The sequence below is a fragment of the Mus caroli genome, unplaced genomic scaffold (assembly GCF_978045245.1).
Source record: "Mus caroli unplaced genomic scaffold, Mus_caroli_1 scaffold_8, whole genome shotgun sequence".
Classification (NCBI taxonomy): domain Eukaryota; kingdom Metazoa; phylum Chordata; class Mammalia; order Rodentia; family Muridae; genus Mus; species Mus caroli.
In genome coordinates, this window is record NW_028227263.1 from 25,094,807 (window position 1) to 25,115,418 (window position 20,612).

Sequence of the window (20,612 nt, forward strand, 5' to 3'; positions counted from 1 at the left end):
GGGGGAACCATAGGTGCCCCCTTCTAAACTAAGAGGCAGGTGCTCTTTTCAGTGGCTCCCATGAGACTTTCCTCCCTGAATCTCTACCCCCACCAGTGCTGGGGCCTGGCCCAGTCCTTTTGAGATCTAGGAAAGACAAGGAGACAAACTGGAAAAAATCCTGTGTGTTATTAGGGAAAGGTGTCAAACCATTCTGGCCACCGAGGGGGCTGTGGGCTTGGGAGGATAGTGTTTCTTGGGTTGACTTTGCTGCAGAGTCCTTGGCTTGTCTTTCTTGAGGGCTCCACTCTGCAGTTCTTTTCCTGAATGGTTCTTCAGAGAGGCCACAAGGAAGGCACACTGCAATGGGAATTGCGCGGTTAGAGCACACTGGCAACTGTGGGTAGATAGATACTCATGTGCACCAGGACAGAAAGAAGCCTTTTGATGCTTCTTTCTGCCCGGGGAATACAGTTTGGGACTAAGAGTCTGTGGGTTAATTTTATGTAGAATAAGGACCTCTTTATTGTACTGGAAACTGGGAAAATTAGTGCTCAGAGTCTCAAGTCCTCAGGCCAACAAGACATGACAATGATACCACTTTATACCCAGTTTGTATATGAAATACAAGCTCATGTATGGTCCTCTGTATTACTTTGAGAGTTTCTAGAGACTAAAGGAAGAGGGGCCTTGTTGGAAGGAGGAGGCAAATCCTTGGAAACTGGACCTATCTCTGTCCTCCCCTCTCTGCTTCCTGTCTGTCACAAAATCAGTTGGTCAGTCCCAGACACATCTATCACCATGATGCTCACTCAGCCTCACCTACATCCCCTCCATGATGCTCAGCCTCCCTACATCCCCTCCATGATGCTCAGCCTCCCTACATCCCCAGCATGATGCTCAGCCTCACCTACATACCCTCCATGATGTTCAGCCTCACCTACATCCCCTCCATGACACTCAGCCTCCCTACATCCCCACCATGATGTTCAGCCTCACTTACATCCCCTCCATGATGCTCAGCCTCCCTACATCCCCACCATGATGTTCAGCCTCACTTACATCCCCTCCATGATGCTCAGCCTCCCTACATCCCCTCCATGATGTTCAGCCTCACCTACATCCCCTCCATGATGTTCAGCCTCACCTACATCCCTTCCATGACACTCAGCTTCCCTACATCCCCACCATGACGCTCAGCCTCCCTACATCCCCACCATGATGCTCAGCCTCACCTACATCCCCTCCATGATGCTCAGCCTCACTTACATCCCCTCCATGATGTTCAGCCTCACCTACATCCCCTCCATGATGCTCAGCCTCATCTATGCCACCACCACAATGCTCAGTCTTACCTTAGGCCAATAGTCAAGGAACCAGCTATGAGCTGAAATCTCTGAGGCTAGAAGTTAAAATAATTTCTTCTTCACTTAACTTTATCCAAGGCCACACTACTCATTAATGGAAGAGCTTCAAGTCAACTCCAGGTGCCCAGGCAAGCTAGCATGTAAAACCCATGTTCAGTCACACAGTCAGCTGATCACATTCCAGTACCAACACAGACACCGGCGGAATTGCAGTGGAACGCTTATTCTTTTTGTCTAATCGTTTCTGAACTTCCCAAAAGCTACTCTACTATTTCACACTTAGAGCACCAGGGAACACCTTTTGAACATAAGCACATATCCAAAAGAAGGTGGGGTTAGGGTATCATTGTCCACTAATATCTTGTAAGTGTGTTAGGGGTGAGAATAGGATGGTTTGCATTTAAGAACCAGAGATGTACAGACCCCAGATGAACTAAATCATGCTTAGGGAGCCACCAATCCACTGACCCAGCAGCCACAGGGGAACAGAACACACCTAAGTATGACTATAGTCCTCTGTGGAGACCAGTCAGTCTAAGAAATAGCAGGAACTAACATTTGAAGCAGGGTGAGACCTTCACAGATCCTTCCCTTGGCTTGACCATGGGGCCCTATAACCTCTTTGTCTATCCTGGGCTTGAACTGCTTCAGATCTCTATCTCTACTCCTTATCTTTCCCATCTGCCTTCAGGCCATCCTTACTTTTCAATCTCCACAGGCAAGCTCACCTTTCTCTCAGCCTCCCCCCTCTTTGCACCTACCACAGACATCCTACATTCTCTTTCAGTTGTCAGTGACACTATTGTCTAAAAGTTGCTCCAGAAAAGACCTTGGGGACTTCTTTCTGTTGCTTCCTGTCCTTCCCCCTTGTATGATCCATCAGGTGTAAATCTCTAACTCATCTTTAAATGTTCACCTGACCGCTCTCCCCTGATTCTCATTCTCATTGCTCCTGTCATGATCTGGTTCCTTCCCATCTTTCTAATTTTACCTAGACTACTCAAAATCTCCTTTGGTGAAGTAGTTTTTAAAATTATTTTTCTTTCTTTCTTTTTTCTTTTTGGTTATTGCTATTGTTGTTTGGTTGATTTTGGTTTTTCAAGACAGGGTTTCTCTGTGTAGTCCTGGCTGTCTTAGAACTTGCTGTGAGAACCAGACTGGCCTTGAACTCAGAGATCTGCCTGCCTCTGCTTCCCAAGTGCCCAAAGTCATGGGCAATCACTGCTAGACTTTTAAAATAAATTTTGAGCAACAAAGAGCAAGCCATGGATGACCTAGGAAGGAATGACAGGCAGAGAACAGAGCAAGTGCAAAGACTGAGATTAGGAAGGGGTTGGATGTGTTGAAGGAACTCAACCAAGGCCAGAATCTACAGCATATAGGTCAAATTCCAGTGAAAGACAGGAAACCCCCATGTTCCATCTGAAGCCTTGGATGTAAGTGGATCTAGACACACAGAGAGAAGGTGGTGTGGGCTGATTTGTGTTTCCTAAGATACATTGCAGAGTGACCTCCTGGTGACTGCAAATGTGACCTTACTTAAAAATAATGCCTTTGCAGCTGAAATCAAAATGGAAGTCAGTATGAGGTCATACTGGAGGAGGGTGGGCCTTTCAATTTAATACAGCTAGAGTTCTTGTGAGAAAGAAAAGGCCAGCACACAGACAGTAGACAGCCATGTGCAGATGGGGGTATAGGTTAGACCATGCTCATACAGCTGAGGAATGCCTACGGATGGTCATAAACCAAACTTTAGAGTCATCTTCTTGACCAGGCCCCCACTTTGTCCATCTCAGCCTAGTTTTAGCAAAGACTGGTGCTAAGTTCAGCAAAAGTCATTCTCCCCTTGATATCCATTCAGAGTTGCTCCTCCTTGAGTTCTAGGTCCTGGGTCTGCCTTTAACAAGAGCCTCTGCATCCTTGCCGCCTAACCAACTTCCTTTTAGTGATTTTTCCATCCATTGATTGCTCCACTGGGTACAAATTCCTAGCTATTTCTGTGGTGTCTGTGTTTGTGTTTGAACTCTCTCCTACTGCAGTAGTCTTAGAAATCTTCCGTGCCATTTACAATAAGCATCCAACACAGTTTTGCTTTTCCCCAGCTCTAAAGGGATGCGATAACAAAGGGTTCTATCCATAGCCTACTGAAGGAACATGGCTCTGGGAGCACAGAAGCATGTCTTTTTGTTTCAAAGTACTCTGTTGTAGCAGCCATGGCGGGAACTGTACATGTTTAAGTCTAAGCCCAAGGCATACCTTTTGGGAGTAGTTGAGGGCTTTCTCTATCTCAGATATGATGGCGTTGATATCATCACTTTCATAAATACCTGGAAACAAAGCACATCTTGAGCATTAGTGGGAGGGTGTGGGTCTGGGCAAGTGTCAATGCCTTTCATGTATGCAGGCCATGTGGAACTGACAAGCCCAAGAGGTAAGATGGGATCACAGTGGACTGAACTAACCAGCCTCAACCTTATATCATCCAGTGGTATGTTGTTACCAAGAGTGTAACTAGCCACAGGACTGTGTCCTGGCACTCACGGGAAGGGGGAGTTTGACACAAAGGTTCTTGCTACAGTATGGGATGGGGAGACCCACATGGTAACTATTATTGGTGGCTAATATCTGCAGTGAACATATCATTGTCACTCTTGATCGTAACAACTCTGGTATTTGGCAAGTACACTGGGTATTGATAGTGTCCTGCCTGGGTTCAGCTTCTGTCCTGTGCCTCAGCTACTCATCTGCTAGACAGGGCAGATAGTCATTTACTTCACAATCATGGTGTTATGGTGAGGCTCAAGTTATAGTGTATATAAAATGCTTACGCTGTGTCTGGCAGCTCATAGCTAGCAGCTCATAGTGTTTCTGTTTGCTATCATTAGTGATCATCACCAGGAATGTAAATGAACATATCCAGCAAGATCATAGCTAGAAAGATCTGAAAAGTTCTCTAGAGCTCACACCCAAGTGATGCCACCAGCTGTGACCACAGGCATGCCCTGCCTCTGGAAGCATCTATGAGGCCCAGAGGCTGGAAGGGGTTAGTGTGTCTCAGGTTCAGTCTCTCCATGCTATTGTGCTGACTTTTGCATGTGCATACCCTCTAAGCCATCCCTTATTTAATATAACTTTACATTTCATTTGCTTCTCCCCCAGTCCCCCTGACAAGGTTTCTCGGTATAGCCCTGGCTGTCCTGGAACTCACTCTGTAGACCAGGCTGGCCTCGAACTCAGAAATCCACCTGCCTCTGCTTCCCAAGTGCTGGAATTAAAGGCATGTGCTACCACCACCTGGCACTTCTTATGGTTTTAAAGAAAAATTGTGTTATGGTCAACAAAGTCAGCACTTTTCTAAAATGTTAAGATAAGCATGTAATTATTGTCACTATTATACACACATATACATACAGAGAGAGAATGGGGGGGGAGAGAGAGAATGGGAGAGAGAGAGAGAGGGAGAGAAAATGGGAGAGAGAGAATGGGAGAGAGAGAGCTTGTTCTATGTATCAAACATTTTATAGACCATTTGTGAATATACCAGACTTTGAGAACTGTAAATCTAAGGGATCTTTACAATATGTTCATGTGTGTGTGTGTGTGTGTGTATTATACACATACATGTAACACACTCACACACACATGCAGACACACACATCAGTGTGGAGATCTATCCCAAAGCTTTATGCATGCTAGGCCAACGCTCTACCACTGAGGTCAACTTCAGTCTTGATTTCTGTAGTACTTTAAGGCTTCACCTGTTAAAAATTGCAGTAAAATATACCCAACATAAACTTTACCCATTTTACTTTTGGGGAAACTAGGTACTGAACCCAGGCATACAAAGGACCAACCCCAGCACTGTGCTGCACTCTCTGCTCATAGTCCCTTTTGGTTTTTTTTTTTTTTTTTTTTTTTCGAGACAGGGTTTCTCTGTATAGCTCTGGCTGTCCTGGAACTCACTCTGTAGACCAGGCTGGCCTCGAACTCAGAAATCTGCCTGCCTCTGCCTCTCATAGTCCCTTTAACTGTAGAGTTCAGTGGTACAGAGTACATACATGCTATTTACACATACCATCGATAGTCATTTCCAGAATATTCATTTAACATCTTTTTTTTTTTTCTTTTTGAGGGCTGGGGATGGAATCTAGGGGCCTAAAAATGCTAAGCATGTCCTTGACCTCTGAGCCACACCCCAGCCCCCTAGTTTTAATTTATGTGTGCGTACACACTCGCATACATGTTTATGCCACAACTTATATGTTAAGGACAGAGAACTACTTTTGAGAGTTGATTTTCTTCTTCTACCATGTGTGCTCTAGGGATTGAACTCAGGCTTGTTTGCAAGTCCTTCTACCCATTGAACAGTGTCTCTGCCCTCCTAAACTTAATTTTTAAAATTGTTTTATTATTTTCTATGTATGGATGTTTTACCTGCATGTATGTTTGTGCACAACATTAGTGAGAGATGCCCTGAAAGGTCAAGAAGAAAATATCGGACCCTCTGAGTTAACTGGAGTTAGAGATGGTTGTGAATTGTCATGCGGGTGCTGGGAATCAGCTGTGGGTCCTCTGTAAGAACAAGTGCTCCTAACAGCGCAGCCATCTTTCCAGCCCTCCTAATTTAATAAATATTACCTTTTACATCTTGCTTCTTGACACTATTTTAAAATCAAAAGGACCCATGCCAGTGCTGAGAAACTGTCTGGATAGAAAGAGGCTAAGGGCCAGGAAATGTCCACCTACCTGTTTCTCCAAACCAGTGGAAGCGACCACCGGCAGCCTGGGTGATCTCTTTGTAGGCAGTAGCAGTGTCAGTACGGCTGGCGTAGCAGGCAGGGGGTGTGGTGTCCATCTGTGGTTCGCCCACATAGAAGAGACAGACATTTAGCTGGAGGTCGCACCCCCCACAGGCCTCTGCCACGTAGGCGCTGAGTATGTGCTATGGGGAAGAGAAGAGAGGAGGTCCTCACCTGAGACCTGGGCGCTGCTGATCTTCCAATAGTTCAGCAGATCATCTTTTTTCTTTTCTCTTCTTTTCCTTTCTTTCTCTTTTTGGTTTTTCAAGCCCTGGCTGTCCTGAAACTCGCTCTGTAGACCAGGCTGGCCTCGAACTTAGAGATCTGACTGCCTCTGCCTCCTGAGTGCTGGGATTAAAAGTGTGTACCACCACCCAGGTGATCATCTTTCTTTTAAAAAACAAAGACATTTGGCAGGGGAGCTGGAGAGTTGGTTCAGTGGTTAAGAGGATTGGTTGTTCTTCCAAAGGACTTAGGTTCAATTCCCAGTCCCCATGTGACAGCTCACACCTGTCTGTAACTCTAGTTCCAGGAGATGTGACACCTTCATGGATGTACATGCAGTCAAAATACCAATGCACATAAAAATAAATAAGTCTTTAAAAAGAAAAGAAAACCATTAAAAATAAAAAAAAAAAGAAATTATTGTGTATGTCAGGTTGTGTATGTGTGTGTTGTGAGGAGGTGGGTGTACCACATGTAAGTGCAAGTTCCCACAGAGGTCAGAAGAGGGCATTGTAATTGCAGACAGTTATGAGCATTGTGACATGGGAGCTGGGAATTGAACTTGGGTCTTCTGCAAAAGTAGTAGATGCTCTTAATTACTGAGCCATCTTTCTAGCCCTCTGATCATCTTTCTTGATGCCCAACTGTGTGCTCGGTCCAGTTCTGTATGCAAAGGCAGAAAGACATGAGCCTGGGACACAATTTCTTCCCATGTGTTAACAGGGTACCGCAGGGATTTGGGCTTGAAAGCCTAGTCATGCATACTGTGGTCCCTATGCAGTAGCATGGAGATCCTGGGAGCTGTCTAGCCCACCTGAGACTTGCTGAGACAGGAGCTGTGCTGTGACAGTATCACTAGGTTCTTGTATTTGAGAAGAGGTAGCTCAGATAATCATGCTGGGTTGGGGTGTGTGGCTCAGCAGTAGAATGCTTGCCTAGCAAAAGCAAGAGCCTGAAGTCCATATTCAACACCGCAGAAAATAAAAGACAAGAAGAAAATGAACACGGTGGCTCATGTTTTTAATCCCAGCCCTGTTAGTTCGAGGCCAGCCTGGTTTATATAATAAGCACATTCCAGGGCAGCTAGGACTACATAGTGAGACCCTATCTCAACAACAAATGAGACAATAGGTGTCTAGGATGAGGACTACTCACCACATCTTGGTCAGGGACACCCCCGGTGAAGAGGTAGATGCCCTGAGACTCATGCTTGTTTTTATCCTTGAAATCCACTTCTATGGCCTTCCGGAGGGCTCCGAGGACATTTCTGCTTCCTTGACACTGCAGGCCCAGGGCCCACCTGGGGAGGCAGGGATATAAGACTTGTGAGGGCCACATTTGAGACCCTGAAGTCCCAAGAAGAAAGTTGTTTTCTGGTGTCTGCCCTTGGCTGCAGTGGGCAGAGTTGCAGTGAGGGGGATGGGAAGATAACGCCATGTAAGTACGACACAGCTACAGAGAAAGGCTCTGTCCTCCATCACCTACCGCCAGGCTCTTTGTAAGTTGTCATGGCTCACAGCAACCATCTCCGGCCTCCAGCTCTCAATCGTGCTTCCAAACCTTCGAGGAAGAAAAGGAGTTTGTTTTTAGGTCACATGTCCACTCTGTGTTGCCCTTCTTTGAGATCCACAGGCCTAAAGGCACACAAAATTCTGACAGTAAGCCCCCAAAATGTTGGAATGTTGCTGGCCTGGAGTGGTCACAAGGGTTTCTGGTCATAATGCATTAAAGCCAACTCAGTGTGGGACAGCACCAGGACTCTCAAGCACAGACAGAGCGAGGGCCAGCCTTGGCCACTGCCCTCCTAATACTCTGAAGTCTCCTTTCTCTGCAAGAACTTCTTTGTCCTCCCCCTCCCCCCAGCAGCTCACTGTTTCTTTGAGACGCTTGAAGCCCTGGTTCCTCTCACAGGGCACTTCCCTCTCAGGTTGAACTATGGTCTTCTCTCTAAATACACATGATCTCATTTTCTTTGCAAGACAGAATCGAAGATTCCCAAGAGGAGAATTTATTTCTTTATGGATGACAAGGTATCTTTCTTTGCCCTTTTACTGAACTGAGGCCTCCTCTGTGCCAGTCTCTTCTGAGAAGCCCATAAAACTCTTTAGTAGACACATTTTGTGTCCCTCCTCCCAATCACCCCTGTGCAGCGGTGACCCCTCCACTCTTAAGAGCTTCAGGAAGCTACTTCATCTCCCAGTAGCTTCTCTATTCCTTTTGACATGATGGACAAGCTCCCCAGAGAAGCCATACCACCACTGTTCCAGCACCTTCACTGCCCCAGCACCCTCACTGCCCCAGCACCTCCACTGACCCAGCACCTCCACTCCTCCAGCATCACCACTGTCCCATCATCTCCACTGCTCCAGCATCACCACTGTTCCAGCATCTCCACTGCCCCAGGATCTCCACTGCTCCAGCATCACCACTGCTCCAGGATCTCCACTGCTCCAGCATCACCACTGCCCCAGGATCTCCACTGCTCCAGCATCACCACTGCCCTAGGATCTCCACTGCTCCAGCATCTCCACTGCCCCAGGATCTCCACTGTTTCAGCATCTCCACTGCTCCAGCACCTCCACTGCTCCAGCATCTCCACTGTCCCAGCACCTCCACTGCTCCAGCATCTCCACTGCTCCAGCATCTCCACTGTCCCAGCACCTCCACTGCTCCAGCATCACCACTGTTCCAGCATCTCCACTGCCCCAGCACCTCCACTGCCCCAGCACCTCCACTGCTCCAGCATCACCACTGCTCCAGCATCTCCACTGCCCCAGGATCTCTACTGCTCCAGCATCTTCACTGCCCCAGCACCTCCACTGCTCCAGCATCTCCACTGTCCCAGCACCTCCACTGCTCCAGCACTTCCACTGCCCCAGGATCTCCACTGCTTCAGCATCTCCACTGCTCTAGCACCTCCACTGCTCCAGCTGCCCTTCTGACTTCAACCCATTGCTTTTGTGCTTCTGCCTGGGAAGGTTCTCTTGCTTCCCTCCCACCACCTGTGGTGATGTTTCTCTAGGAGGAAGCTTACAAACCTTTGATGGCACTTGGATTAGAAAACCAACAACACACAAAGAAGCAAAACGTTTTTGTTTCCTCGATTCCTCTAAAATTTTAACTCTTCATTCTATATTTTTCATTAAAAATACATAGGTGAATATATTCCTAGAAATGGAGTTGTTCTACATGTATGACTGATAACCTGCTTGCTTCTATTCACTGACTTTGTAGACCAGGTTGGCCTTGAACTCAGAGAGATCCTCTTGCATCTACCTCCCAAGTGCTGGAATTAAAGGCTACTGTGATAGTATATATAATTTAAAATCATATTTGTAACTTACAAACTTTTAAAGTTACTATATAAGATGTGAAATATAAAATATATAATTTAAAAATGAATATATATTTTAGAAACTACATATTAAAAAAGAAACTACATATTATTATAATTTTAAGATGATAGTTTTAAAACTATAACTGAAGCTATATATAACTTCAAATTTTGAATACTGTTTATTTATAGATTAAAATTAAAATTTAGTTTAGAGTCAGAGTACTGAGTGTTTGCCATTCTTGCCTGAGCCAGGCTAAGAATAAGACAAGGGCATGACAGGGTCTCTCCCCTTTCTCTGCTGAGTTTACCAGTTTGAAAGCCAACTGGGGCAATGAGCTGGTTACATTACCCTGGCTGATCAAGTCTTGTGTTTTGGGGCCACTTACCACCTTTCCCCCAATGGGATAGACCTGCAGCCATTCAATTATTCAAGGCCCCAAACAAGATCTCCCGAGTCAGATAAACTGATGTGCACCTTAGGATGCCCCTAACATCAGTGTCTGTGGTCCTGCTGTCTGTCGAAGCCTCAGCCCGGTGATAGCATCCACGCCCAGTCTCTCCCGCAACCCCAAGGGGACTCTGGAGGCTTACGCGATGATGTTGAAGTAGTCTTTGTTGGACAGCTGCTCCTCTAGCAGTAGACGCAGGGAGTGCTGGATATGAATAATGTACATGGAATTGGTCACCGAGACATCCAGCAGTATAACCACCCTAAAGAGAAACACAAGCTTCAAGAGGCAACCTGAATCTCTCAGATAATGTTTGTTCCATTCCATTTTACTATTTAAAGATTTTTCCAGGGGGCTTTTGCTAGCCAAACTCATAGATGGCCAAGAATCTCTGTGGTTTGAGACTGACAGAAGTAGGTTTGTAATAGAAGTGTAAAGGTGTTGTGGGACTGTCTGTCTTTCTTCTATAATGGAATGTCGTGGAGGTGGTTTAAGGGTCGAGGACGGCAAGTCGAAAAATCTGTCTTCCCTTTGGTGTGTCACTACAGAGAAGAACACTTACAAAAAGACTCCTCATAGTCAATTATAAGCATCAAGTTAAGGTATATTGGGATATCTCCTCTGCCCCCGTTTAGCTTCCATCACCTCTCCTGGCAACAGCATCCTCATCTCTTCTTGGGAAACAGCACTATATCAGTTTGTGTGGGTTTTTTTTCTGTTGTCCTGGAACTCATTCTGTAGACCAGGTTGTCCTCGAACTGAGGGATCCAACTGCCTCTGTCTCCCAAGTAGTGGGATTAAAGGTGTGTGCCACCACTGCCTGACTCATGTGAGTTTTGTAGAGCTGGCACACACCATGCTTCAAGAGTGGGCATTTGATCCCAGGCATTCAGAACATCACACCTCCCTAGCCAGCCTGATGACCCATAGATGCTCAAGCTCTGGAAATGCAAAGCTGGCAGAAAATGGTTCCATGGCCGTGTTGCCGCCTGCAGGGAGAACCCTATCTGAAAACAAAGCCTACAGAGAGGAAGGTAGAGGTGAAGGATTCTTGACAAGGCTGACCCTCTGGATCCAGCCACACAGCTAAGTGTGATCCAGAATTTTTAGTTCCCTTCATCAGACTTCTCTGTTTACTCTGAGCTTCAGTTATCCTCCTTTTGGGGGAGAGACAGGGCCTTAACCATGTACCACAGGCTAGCCTCAAATTCTTAACCCCTTTGCCTCAACCTTCCAGGAGCTGGGATAACAGGTGTGTACTACCAGATCCATCTCTCTGTTGCTTCTAATTCAAAGAGTCTTGAGAGACAATGATGGCAGTTGGTGTAGGTGATGCTGACTCCAAGGCTGCCCACGAGGATGATGAGTTGCATAAACCTTGAGTCACACACCAGACCCCACAAGGAACAAGAGTAAACTTTGCACGATCAGTACCTTCTTTGACAGACGGTGCCCCAGATTCTTCTGCTGGTCAGGGAGAGCCACTGGAGCCGATTCTCATATATCTGCACAGCTTTCCCCAGCTGCTTCTGTAAAAGTGTGGGCCACCATGAGTGAGTGTACCAAGGGTGCCAAAGAAAGCCTGGGGCTTTAAGTAGGAGAAGCACTCCCAGACAGCTTCTGGAAATGGTGTATACAGGCAGTAACATTTTGTTAGGGAAGATGCAAGTCCATTTTAAGACTAGCAAGGGAAAAGCCTAAGTATTTCCTTCAAATGTGGGACAAGGCAGACAGCATCCCAAAAGCCCAAAGACTCTTGTTTGTGGCATCCATGTCTCTATCTAAAGAGGTGCCCATAGAAGGAACACACAGGGAATCTGGTCAACAGCTTATTGTCTATACAGCACAAAGTTCTTTCCTGCTCTCTATATCCTAATGGACTGGGCATATTACTCACCTGGTACTCAAAGAGGACAGGTGGGTCCACATGGATATTCTTCACCGTTCCATCATGCCATTCAAATTGTACCATTGCTTTCTGCACTCAGGCATGGGCAGAGAACAGGTAAGCAGAGGCAGGAATGGGAAATACAGTTAAGTTGGGTACTGGGCTCTGCAGCTCACATGCATGAGAGAAACCAGTCCCGAGCACTCAATACCTACTTGGTATCCTGTTTGGTCATGCTCCATCAAACCATCACCTTTATCTGTGGCTTCACTGTGGTCCTCTATGTTAGTCATCTATGCATTACCAGTGCTGTCCACTTCCCACATCTCTCTTTTCCTTTCTTTCCAGCCTCCCATCCTTCTAAACATCTTTCTAATCTTCTTTCTAATAATTGTTCTGGTTATCTCTTATTCCATTCTTCCTCTGCCATTTTCCATCCTTTCTTGAACTTTTCTTTCATCCTTCTGTATTTTCTTTTTTTCCTGTTAATCTATCTTCCCATTTCTCCTTCCACCCTTCCTCCTATTCCAATTTCCTTCCATCTACCTACCTACATTCCTACTCATTCATTAACATTTCCATCATCCATCCATCCATCTACCCACCCACCCATCTACCCAATTATCTGTTCATTCTACTATTTATACCATGCCATGAATGGATATTCATCCATCCATCCATCCATCCATCCATCCATCCATCCATCCATCCACCCACCCATCTACATTTCCATTTATTTATCAATATTTCCATTTACCAGTTCATCTACCCATTTATCCACCCACCCATCCATCTAATCATTCACCCTTTTCTCTGTTTATCCATCTAACCATCGACTTTTCTATGAATCTTCACCAACTTTCCATCCACCCAAATACACATCCCTCTCCTCCTCCTTTCCAGCTTTCCTTTCATTCATCCATCACTCAGCCTTCCAGGGAACACTCATTGACTGCTTGTTAGTACAAGTCTAGTGACTTGAGGGCAGAGAGTTGGAGAAGAGAGCCTTTTAAAGGTTCATACTTTGAAAGGCTCTATATGCAGGAATGTGTTCTAGCAGCCACTGTACAAGTATGTGCAAGGCAGCGAGGGCAGCAAGAAAACAAGTCTGTCCTATTTGAGTGGGGTGGAGGACAGCATTCATGGAGGAGATGGCCATAGTATCAAAAGCAACTGTTGGTACCTTCCTTAGGAACCCAACTCTCTTCCTGGAGCTCACCAAGGATGGATTGGTTTGCCAGGGAGCCCAGGGAGCCTCCTGTCTCTACCTTCCCTGTCCTGGGACTAAAAGTATGTGTGTACTACCATGTCTGGCATTTTTTTATATGGAGCTGAAGACCAAACTCAGGTTCTCGTGCTTGCAAACATCTATAGATTGAGCTATCTTTTCAGCCCCCACTTTCTGATCTCTGAAAACCAGCAGTCGTGGTTTTGGTTTGTTTGTTTATACCTGAGTGCTGGTTACCAAGCTGAGGGCCTCCTGTGTGTTGAATATACTCCATCCTGAGATGCATCTCCAGCCTCATTACACTAGATTTTATAAGCATTTTAGGGTCCTGGGTGGAAAGCCTGACTCCCATTCATGCTTGTCTGGCTATGCCCGATGGCTTCCGTTGTCTGACATAACAGCATAGGAAGCTGCACAGGGAGCACCCCTGCACAGGGAGCACCCCTGCAGAGGACTGGAGAGAAATTTGGTATTGAATTACCTCATGGATAGTAGCTGCTACTGTTTTCTGGAGAATGGGCACAAATTCTTCCACAGGATTAAAGGCGTTGGGTGCCAGAACCTGATAAAGACTTAACTTCTTGGCTGGAAAAAAAAGAAAAAGTTAGCTTTGAGGCATTGCCTGGGAAGCCTTGAAGGTCCCATGCCTGGTTAGCCTCCCAGGTTCTGCCCTCTCTGGGGATTTAATACCTTTTAGACCATTGATCTTCAGCCACTCTGCAGAAGTCTTGTCCAGGTCTGGGAACTTGATGGTGAGAGGAGCCTCATGTTTTGGAGGTTTAGGCAAGAGACTGGTGAACGGCCCTTTGGCAATCTCTATGGAGATCTACATGCAGTTTAAAACCTCCTGTTACACAGCACATTTTAGAGCTGCAAAGTTCTTCCCCATTCACCTGGTCCCTGTGTGATGCTTCTTAAAGCATCAGCAGGTGGGTTGAAAACAAGTCTGCTGTCCCCGCCCATCATCCACACCCCCATCACTGAGGATTTTCTGAATTTTCAGGGGACAGGAAAAGGTCTCCAGAAACCTGCTGCTTTCCCCTTTGTCCACTATCCCCGCCCCCTCTCCCTGGCCCTAGGACCCAAGATGACAAGTCTGTCCATAAGCTTAGATCACAAGGCTTCTGGAAACTTAAGTGACCAGTCCCCCAAGTCCTCTAGGGAGCCTTGAACTGCCTTCTGTTATGCACAGTTTTAAAGTGAAAAAAAAAAAAAAACTGAGGCCCTAACAGGTTAATTCATAGAGCTAGTGTGTCAGCAATAGAAGGGCAATCCCAGACATTAATAATCGAGTGCCACCTACCTCTTTGATCATGCAGGACAGCTCTTCACATGGGTTGTTGTGGCACAGGGCTTGCACCTGGCTGAGGAGGCCTTGAGCCTTGTGGGTTTCTGCCTGGAGCTCAACCACATCCCTACTGGTATAGAGCTGGGGGTGATGGAGGCAATGAGCTAGCCAGAAGTCACAGGGATGTCAGTCGTTGCCAAGGTAAGAGAAGGCAAGCAGCCAAGTCAGTTTCTAAGGCGGAGTGGCTGTCTACTTAAAACTGGGGTAATAATGAACCAAGGTCCATGTTCCAGACAGGGCCCACCAGTGCATTCTGCCCCACATGTACAGTATAGGACTGCAGAATTCTAAACCACTGCAAGATTTTCTAACTTTAAAAAAGAACCAGTACCCCAGAGCTCTTGACTCTAGCTGCATATGTATCAAAAGATGGCCTAATCGGCCATCACTTGAAAGAGAGGCCCATTGGACTTGCAAACTTTATATGCCCCAGTACAGGGGAATGCCAGGGCCAAAAAGTGGGAGTGGGTGGGTAGGGGAGGTGGGGGGGGGAGTGTATTGGGGACTTTTTGGATAGCATTGGAAATGTAAATGAGGAAAATACCTAATAAAAAAAATTAATTCTAAAAAAAAAAAAAAAGAAGAAGAAGCCGGGCATGGTGGCGCATGCCTTTAATCTCAGCACTTGGGAGACAGAGGCAGGCAGATTTCTGAGTTCGAGGCCAGCCTGGTCTACAAAGTGAGTTCCAGGACAGCCAGGGCTATAAAGAGAAACCCTGTCTTGAAAAAACAAACAAACAAACAAACAAACAAACAAACAAAAACCAACCAAAGGAACATTTTAAGTCAGGTGTGGTGCACACTTTTAATCCCAGCCCTTGGAAGGGAGCAGAGGGGGATCTCTATGAATTTGAGGCCTGGCCTGGGCTCCGAAGTGAGTTCTAGGACAGCCAGGGCTTATGTAAAAAGACAGTTCACCACCACCACCACACACACATACAGAGGAAACATTTTACATCTTCTGGGGTGGCAATGATGATATCAAGAGCCATTTTAAAAATGGACATGGCAAAATGGTTCAGTAGGGAAGGTACGGGCTCTGCAGGCCTGAGTTTGATCCCTGAAATCCATGGAAAGGTGAAAGGAAAGAGTTAACTATACTGTTGCCTTTGTACCATCACATACATGAGTCTCCCCAACATGTGTGTGCATATATACACACGAATAATAATTTAAAAATAACAAATATTGCTGGGGAAAGGGTAATTAGAACACTTGTCTAGTACTGATGAGAATGTGGGATGTTATAGTTGCTGAGGCAACAGTTAATAGACTTTTCGGAAAACCAAACATCAACCCCAAAGGTGTTAGCAGCCAGCTGTACTTTCAGCCCTTGGGAGGAGGCAAGGAGGTTGCTAAGTACAAGGCTAGCCTGGGCTACATAGTAATACTGCACTTCAAAACCCCACAGAGAGCTGAGTTTGGTGGTATACGGCTGCAATCCCAGAATTCAGGAGTCAGAAACAGGAGGATTGCTATGAGTTTGAGTTTAGCCTGGGCTATAGTGTGAGACTGTGTCTTTTAAATTTTTATTTTATTTTATGTAGATAGGCATTTTGCTTGCATGTATGTTTGTGTACCATGCGCGTGCCTGGTGTTATTGGAGGTCAGAATGACATTAGATCCTTTGGAACTGGAGTTATAGACAGTAGTAAGCCACTTGTGGGTGCTGGGAATTGAACCAAGTCCTCTGGGAAAGCAGCCAGTGTTCTTAACCACTGAGACATATCTTCAGCTCCAGAGTCTTAAAAACAAACACAGCAAAAACTTCAACCAACCAAAACAAAAACAAAGAAACCAAAAACAAAACACAAAACCACATTCCACATTATCAACAGCAAAAACCAAAGCTGAAGTTACCAGGGGACCTAGCAGGTCTACTTTAGTTCTGCACTGGATCACGGAACACAGGGACTTGTGTCCTGTACTGCTTCATAGCAGTGACATTCACAATACAGCCAAAAAGTGGAAAATGCCAGGCTCATCGACAGATGAAGGAATAAACACAACTGGTCATCCAGACAACAGAATGTCTCCCATCCATAAAAGTGAAGCTCTGCAGTGGCTATAGCATTCCATGCTAAGGGAGAGAAGAGGATACAAAAGTGTATGCTTCCACTTGGGTGAAATGCTCATAACAGGTAAATCCAAACGAACTACCCGTGGAGCCTCTGACTTCAGCTTATCCCTGTTCTCGCCACACTTTCAGGGATCATATGATTTTATCTGCAAGTCACTGAGCACGAAAGGCAAGGACGATAACGTAGAGAGAGCAAGCTCATGGTGTAGTCTGCCAGATCTCCAAGGAACAACCTTGTGGCAAGGAGTGGGTACAGCCGGCCTTCGGAAGGCTTACCTCTGATTCTGGGCTGTAGCAGTGGTAGTAACCCCCAAGGGCATCTGTGAGGTTCTTCAGAACGGCCTGGGGAATAGTGACAGAGTCAGCCCTGGTGGCAAGGCCACACTGATGTTTTAACAAACCTTTCCCTTGGCTGAGCCTTCAGACCCTCCCACACTTCCCATTTACCCATGGGAAAGGAGGGTACAATTGTGAGAGGTGTGTTCTAGTCCACAGCTTGGGGCGGGGGGTGGGGGGGTGTTCAGACACTCACAGAGGGCACATGATCATCACATTTGTAGGTGGTTACATGAATGAAGACGCTCCGTCCCAGGGTGGACTGCTGGATGAAGTCAGACAGGAATTCAGAAGGCTGATCTGGACTGGGGAACAGATGGAAGAGAAGGTGTGGCTATTCCCGCTGAAACTATGCTGTGAACATCCCAGATCAAAATGGTAACTTCCAGGGAACATCTATCTCACTGTGTGTGAGTGTGTGTGTGTGTGTACTTACGTGTGCATGTGTTCATGTATGTGATTTACACTCATGTATGTGTGCATGTGGAGGCCAGTAGTCCATGTCTTGTATCTTCCAACACCACTCTTTACATTATTTTCTGAGATAGGGTCTCTCACTGAACCTGGATTGGCTAGTCTTGCTGGCCAGTAAGCACTAGTTGTTGCTGTCTCTGCCTCCCCAGTGCTAAGATTACAGGCATGCAATGGTTTTTTGTTTGGTCTTTTTTTGTTTTGTTTTGTTTTGTTCTGTTTTGTTTTCCTCCATGAGTTCAGGGGATCTGAACTCAGGCCCTCAAGCTTGCAAGCACTTTCCTGAGCTACCTTCCTAGCCTCTTTACTCATTCTTAACTGATCACCTGTGTCCCAGGTCACCCTGGGAAGATGTGGGGCTGGGTGGACAGCCACCCCAGCCAGCCCTGGCTCCCCTGCCCAAATGTGCCTGGGTGGCCTATGGACGCAATTATTCTTTCAAGATTGTGTGTGGAGCATTATTCTTAGTAATATTTCCTTTTTCTCAGACACTGAGTCATCAGCCACCTGCTTAGTAAGAAAGGACACCTACCAGCTTCTCAATATGATCACCAGAGAATTCAGCTCCTTGTGAGCAAAGACTTTCTTCAAGGCTTGTAGCAGATTGCTGCTTCCCTCAGGCTGCAGTGTCTTCACCCAGAGCTTGAGTTCCTGGAGGCTGGAAGGACACACAGCAAACTAACGCTAGCCACAAGCAGCTTAATGACCTGGTTCTCCAAGGTTCCCTTGGACTTGGGAGTAGCCTTTGAGTCTCCGTTGCTTGGACAGGATGCTCAGACTTAAGACTAGGACATGTTCTAAGAAATGTCTGTGGATGGTTTTGCAATTGTGTGACATCACTGAATGTAACTGTACAAACCTAGATGGCTCGGCCTACCACATATCTGGGCTATGGGACATATCTGTGGTACAGCCTACTGCTTCTAGTGTTGTGATGCATGCAACGGCAGGAGGTTGAAGCAACCACGAGGGACAATAAGGCAATGAAGGAGATGAGGTATCAGAGTATCAGATGAGGCTGCAGTGGTGAGACACCTCGCACTGTTTTACAGTAAGCCTTTGTCAGAAGTAGAAAGGGAACTCTCGAAAACATCAGGCAAACGGCGCAGGCGAGGGGCTAGGCATGAGAGGTGTTACCCAGCATGCACGAGGCCCTGGGTAACGTCCCTAGGATCCAGGGAGATAAGCATGCTGACAGTAGATACCAACTAGGAAGACAGTCATTTACTGTTATTATCAAGCATTGCACACTGTACCAGAATTGTGTTGTTCAGTTTCTGGAAGCACAGCAGCTCTGACAAGATAGGAAATGTTCAGCTCTGTTATCTTTGGTTATTATTTTTATTTTAGGCATATCATCATCTCTCCTCTGTCTGTCTCTGTCTCTCTCTCCATCCATCTATCTGTCCATCCTCCCTCCCTCCCTCCCTCCCTCCCTCCCTCCCTCCCTCCCTCCCTCCCTCCCTCCCTCTCTATGCAGACCAGTTTGGCTCCAGTCTCACAGAGATCTGCCAGAAACACTGCATCCAGTTCCATTATGATTTTATGGGACCACCTCAGATTTGTTGTTTACCAAAATGTCCTTATGTGACATGTAACTGACTCTATAGGCGTTTTATGAGGAGCCAGGCCCAGACAAATGTCAGCTCATTTAAGTCTATCTATACCTCTTGAGGTGGATATGTTTATTTACATTTTAGAGACAAGGAGACTCAGGCCTGGCCTTAGAGCATGCCTAACCCAGCATGTACCATAGACAACTGGTCAGATTGGGATTTTAGCCCTGGGACCTGAGTTTTTTTTTTTTTTAAAGATTTATTTATTTATTATATGTAACTACACTGTAGCTGTCTTCAGACACTCCAGAAGAGGGAGTCAGATGGATGGTTGTGAGCCACCATGTGGTTGCTGGGATTTGAACTCCAGACCTTCGGAAGAGCAGTCGGGTGCTCTTACCCACTGAGCCATCTCACCAGCCCTGGGGACTGGAGTTCTTAACAGCCCTGATACTTGAGCTCCAGGAGCTGAGTCTTCTCCATAGCTCTTCTGGGGGCCAGATGTTGACATGAAGCATGGAGTTGATCTCTGGAAGGTACATGCCTGTGTAGCTGTGTCCATGTGTCTTAGGAGCCACTCATTGGTAAGTGTGGACACAGCTGAACTTAGATCAACGCTTCTGTTCTTTCCACTTCACTTTCAGTCTGACAGAAGGAACATCCCTGGCAAGGGCTTGCCTCGCATCTGTACAGCTCTGGGTTCAACTCCAGCACAGAAATAAAACCCCAGTTTGCTGTTTTCATTAATGTTGATGTCAAGTTCCCTTTTGCTCTTACGGTGCCAGGGATGCATCCCAGAGCCTTGCACATATCCTGCAAATAATTCATCACTGAGCCCGAGTTTCCCTCTGAGCAGAGAGAAGGAGCGTCAGGCTGAAGCCCTCTCTGCTGACAATAATGTGTTCAAGGTGGAATTTAATCTCACTGTCTTTCTTTTGCTGCTCATATTTTTACTGCTACTTCCTAATTGTGGCAAGTGATATGGACTTCTCAGTTATGGTATTAACTTTCCCTCAATAATAAATAGAATTGAGGGGATAAAAATCAATAATGGGGCATGTGGCGTGGAACAAATACTAGTACCGAGGAAGAGAAATGGCACAGGGACACAAGGGAGACCCAGGCATGACGGAAGCTGAGGAGCTCTTGACTGCAATCTCAGAGTGACTTCCAGCTCTAGCTGGAGGGAAGAGCAGTGAAAAGACTTCAGTCACAGAGCAGCTGCTTCTGGGCCTCATTTCATCTTGACAACAACCCTGTAAATAGCATTTATCACTCACTCTGTTCTGAGAGACAGAAAGAGAGAGACAGAGAGAGAGAGAGACAGGGGGGCCAGAGGGGGGAAGGCGGGCAGAGGCAGAGGCAGAGGCAGAGGCAGAGGCAGAGGCAGAGGCAGAGGCAGAGGCAGAGGCAGAGGCAGAGGCAGAGGCAGAGGCAGAGGCAGAGGCAGAGGCAGAGGCAGAGGCAGAGGCAGAGGCAGAGGCAGAGGCAGAGGCAGAGGCAGAGGCAGAGGCAGAGGCAGAGGCAGAGGCAGAGGCAGAGGCAGAGG

The 20,612-nt window shown here is 46.5% G+C and overlaps 1 protein-coding gene across 2 annotated transcripts in view; it reads right to left on the bottom strand.

The window, feature by feature from the left end:
- Positions 1 to 20,612, bottom strand: part of Vwa3a (von Willebrand factor A domain containing 3A) — a 73,536-nt gene that overhangs the window by 16,971 nt on the left and 35,953 nt on the right. For both annotated transcript variants that reach the window (XM_029479335.2, XM_085841352.1), the window contains 14 exons: positions 18,040 to 18,165; positions 17,233 to 17,341; positions 16,977 to 17,042; positions 14,576 to 14,701; positions 13,963 to 14,098; positions 13,754 to 13,857; positions 12,054 to 12,134; positions 11,591 to 11,685; positions 10,299 to 10,418; positions 7,856 to 7,930; positions 7,526 to 7,670; positions 6,093 to 6,288; positions 3,603 to 3,673; positions 190 to 339 (listed from right to left, as the gene is read on the bottom strand). In XM_029479335.2, the coding sequence (XP_029335195.1) occupies positions 190 to 339; positions 3,603 to 3,673; positions 6,093 to 6,288; positions 7,526 to 7,670; positions 7,856 to 7,930; positions 10,299 to 10,418; positions 11,591 to 11,685; positions 12,054 to 12,134; positions 13,754 to 13,857; positions 13,963 to 14,098; positions 14,576 to 14,701; positions 16,977 to 17,042; positions 17,233 to 17,341; positions 18,040 to 18,165 (1,600 nt within the window). The remainder of the gene's footprint in view (positions 1 to 189; positions 340 to 3,602; positions 3,674 to 6,092; positions 6,289 to 7,525; positions 7,671 to 7,855; positions 7,931 to 10,298; positions 10,419 to 11,590; positions 11,686 to 12,053; positions 12,135 to 13,753; positions 13,858 to 13,962; positions 14,099 to 14,575; positions 14,702 to 16,976; positions 17,043 to 17,232; positions 17,342 to 18,039; positions 18,166 to 20,612) is intronic.